The 3284-nt window shown below is 28.6% G+C and overlaps 1 protein-coding gene across 1 annotated transcript; it reads right to left on the reverse strand.

Moving 5' to 3' along the window:
- Positions 1-656: 656 nt before the first annotated feature.
- LOC133780098 (E3 ubiquitin-protein ligase SDIR1-like) lies at positions 657-1157 on the reverse strand. Its single transcript, XM_062219976.1, has one exon. It carries the CDS (start codon positions 1155-1157, stop codon positions 657-659), a length of 501 nt encoding a protein of 166 aa, XP_062075960.1.
- Between the last annotated feature and the right edge of the window lie 2127 nt (positions 1158-3284).

Genomic DNA, 3284 nt, shown 5'->3' on the forward strand with positions numbered 1-3284 from the left:
TCAATTTTGCTACAATTTCACCCAATAGTTAAAGGTAGCCTGAGATGGTATTTCACAATTACAGGATTTCAAATTTTTTTAACCTGACATTTAGAAAGTTCCTTTGTGTAGATCAATTCTTTTCTCAGTTAGCATTATGTGGAATATGACATCTTTATGATTTATTTTAACATTTAGTTTGAGTCGATTTGTGTTGTTTTGTTTTTTTTTTTGGGGAACGTTCAGTCTCATATATAAAGATTGACTTTTCTTGGTAGGGTTTATAATCTTTTGATCGTCTTCAATATAATCAAATCAAGTATTAATTTTATTTCATTTTTCAGGCCAATAACCATGATGGTGATCATGATAATCCTAATATTCTGGTACTAATAATTTTTGTTATATTTTTGTAAGTATTAAGTGATGCTAACATCAAATGTTTTTTTTACTATTAAATTTACTATACATAATTTTTTTTTTACTATATTGGCATTAGTTATATAGAATCTTAGCTTTTTGTTTTCTTGCAACAAATGTGTTTAGAACCACGTTAATGATAAATACATTAAAAAACAAACAAAATTTAAGTTAGAATGATAAATATATGATGATATTTTGTTTTGTCAACAATGCAAGGCAAATCTAAATATATATATATATATATATTACTTAAATCAAAATAATTGTTTCCTACAATAAGGACAAGATTTTCTAAGAGCTAACCACTTGGTAATACATGGATTATGATACGAGTGGTTGCAAGTAGTGATGGCCACCTCTTCTCCATTCGAAAACTCCTCCAAACACACCGCACAAACCTGTTCATCTTCATTCTCTTTTGATTTCTTATATTTCATATTTTTTAGTACTCTCGTAATATCATTATTATTATCATTACGATCACTAGAATCACTATCATTATCATTATCAGTAGTTGTAATTCTGATCGTTCGAAAAGAAGATGAAGTAGTACCGTTGTTATGATCAACTTCAATTTCAACTCCAACTTGATCTATTGAAAGCCTTGTCAATCGAACTAAAAACAATGGCATACGACTAGATTCTGAAATTATTGGTGGTGGTGACCGTCGCATAGAATCATCTTCGTTCGTTGAAGTCAGTGGCCGCCAGTTACCGTCGCTCCTCCTCCGCCCATCATCATCCGGAGTTGGCATCTTATTTACTCTGTCAATCTTTAGTTGTGACTAGGGAGAGATTTTTAGCTATGTGTAGTTGTGACTTGTGAGGGATTAATTATTAGAGCTTTATATATAGGAAAATATCAAAATATATTTTTTTAAATAAATGTTTTTGAATTTTAAATTATACCGACGTATCTTTTAATCTCTATATAAATATGATGAGATCCGATATATTAGGAAAATTCAACTTCAATTTTGGGGTTTTAAGCTTCGGTCTATTAGTGTATTTTGAAGAATTAATAGATATTTTTTTTAAAATATAAATATTAAGTGAGTTAGTTGAAATATGTGTTAGCCTAAAAAAGATATTTAACTTAAATTTACTAATTTTATAATTTATTTATATATGGAAATATTTTTTTCTGGTCTCATTACAAGTTATAAAATATATTGTTTATACATTAATTATTAGCTAACAATACGAATTAAAACTATTAAATAGAACAAATTCTAACTTCTTTTTATGAATAATGGTGTTTATGGATGAACTTATAATGTGGTTCTTTGTCTTTTTTAAAACCTATTTTGAGATTCAATAGGCTTTTAAATTTTAATTAGAAATAAAACCACAATTTACATTCGATCTCAAATTAATCTTCTCCCGCATACTGCCACATTTTAGTCAACGTAATATCCCATAAGTGTTTATAGTTTTTAATTTTAATTTTTAAAAAAAAACGTTTTTGAATTTTAAGCTATACAAGATATTTTTATCATCTCTAATATTTTGTTTTTGAAGTACAGCAATGAGTGTTTTATTCCATATTTCAAAATAATTCATTAAAACACTATATTTTCTATTTTACCTCACATATTTATTTTATATCATATTAAAACTTTTCTATATTTTTCTCTACATTATTTAAATAATATATTTATAATCAACAATTTAATAAAATATTATATTATATATAATATTTGTTTAAATATAAATGCAATAGTCCACAAAAGTATGTAAAAAAATATTAAATTATTTTTACATATCACTAACACCTAGGAGAGTTGTCTCTAGATGTAGAGATTTTTACATGTAAAGATTGTCTTTAGCTATTTTAGCTCTTGATTTACATCATCCATTGGAAGTTTATTTTGCTATTTTTTAGTTACTTTTTAAAGTTTGAGGTATTTTACCTCTTTCTTCCAATGAGATTGCTCTAATAAACATATGTTTTCTACGCAATAACACACATCAATAATCAAATAAAGTTTTAAATATATCATAGTTCTCACATCCATTAATATGAGTGTTGATATTTGGCATCTTAAGGTGTCCAACACTACATGAGGTGGTGGTGATGCACACGGGGCGGAGATTTGGCGGGGAATACTCCCCCCGTCCCCGTCCCCATTTATAATTTTAATCTTCGTCCCGCTTATTCCCCGTCAGGGATAGGGTAGGGAATCCCCTATTGGGGCGAGAAATCCCCACGAGGAAAATGTGCATCCCTAGGTGGTGCCCTATGGTTGGTTAGCGATACCTCATAATACTTATTAAATTCAAATATGTGAGACTCAATATTAAATTGCACCAATAACGGTATGTTACACTCATGTGGTGTTAGACATTAGTAGTGTCCCTTAGCAATTCTTCATCAATATCTTAATAATAATCATATTGGATGACAACGACAAAATAATACATTTTTAAGCTTAATTTTTCTAGTAGTATAGTAAGTACACTTTAGTTTAATCTCAATATTAGTTTTTGCAGGCACTATTTTTTTTTTGTCCCATATCATATTGAGATTAAGATGGTAGATTAAATGAAATGTATGCATATGAATAATCCTATCTATCTATATAGGCGGAATTAATATATAGATTGAACATATACAAATAGATGATCGAATATTGTATACCTCCAGCCATTGCAATTGATAACTCGATCTAGCTTTAGATCTACAAAAGAAAAATAAAAGAATTAGAATGAGTACTCGGGCTTCCAAGCTCTCACTTACTCTTTTTAGATGGAGTTACTGAAAGTTAGAATGAGCAGTGAGCTTGGGGATCAGTACTTTATATCTATAGAGTGAGATCTATCATCAGAGTCTCTGCCACAAATTGAGATATTCTCTCAATCAATTAGGATATGCAAAATTT

Source organism: Humulus lupulus, chromosome 5 (genome assembly GCF_963169125.1).
Source record: "Humulus lupulus chromosome 5, drHumLupu1.1, whole genome shotgun sequence".
Taxonomy (NCBI): Eukaryota; Viridiplantae; Streptophyta; class Magnoliopsida; order Rosales; family Cannabaceae; genus Humulus; species Humulus lupulus.

Excerpts from the sequence above, each read along its gene's own strand:
- LOC133780098 (XM_062219976.1), bottom strand. The coding sequence starts at position 1,157 with ATGCCAACTCCGGATGATGATGGGCGGAGGAGGAGCGACGGTAACTGG.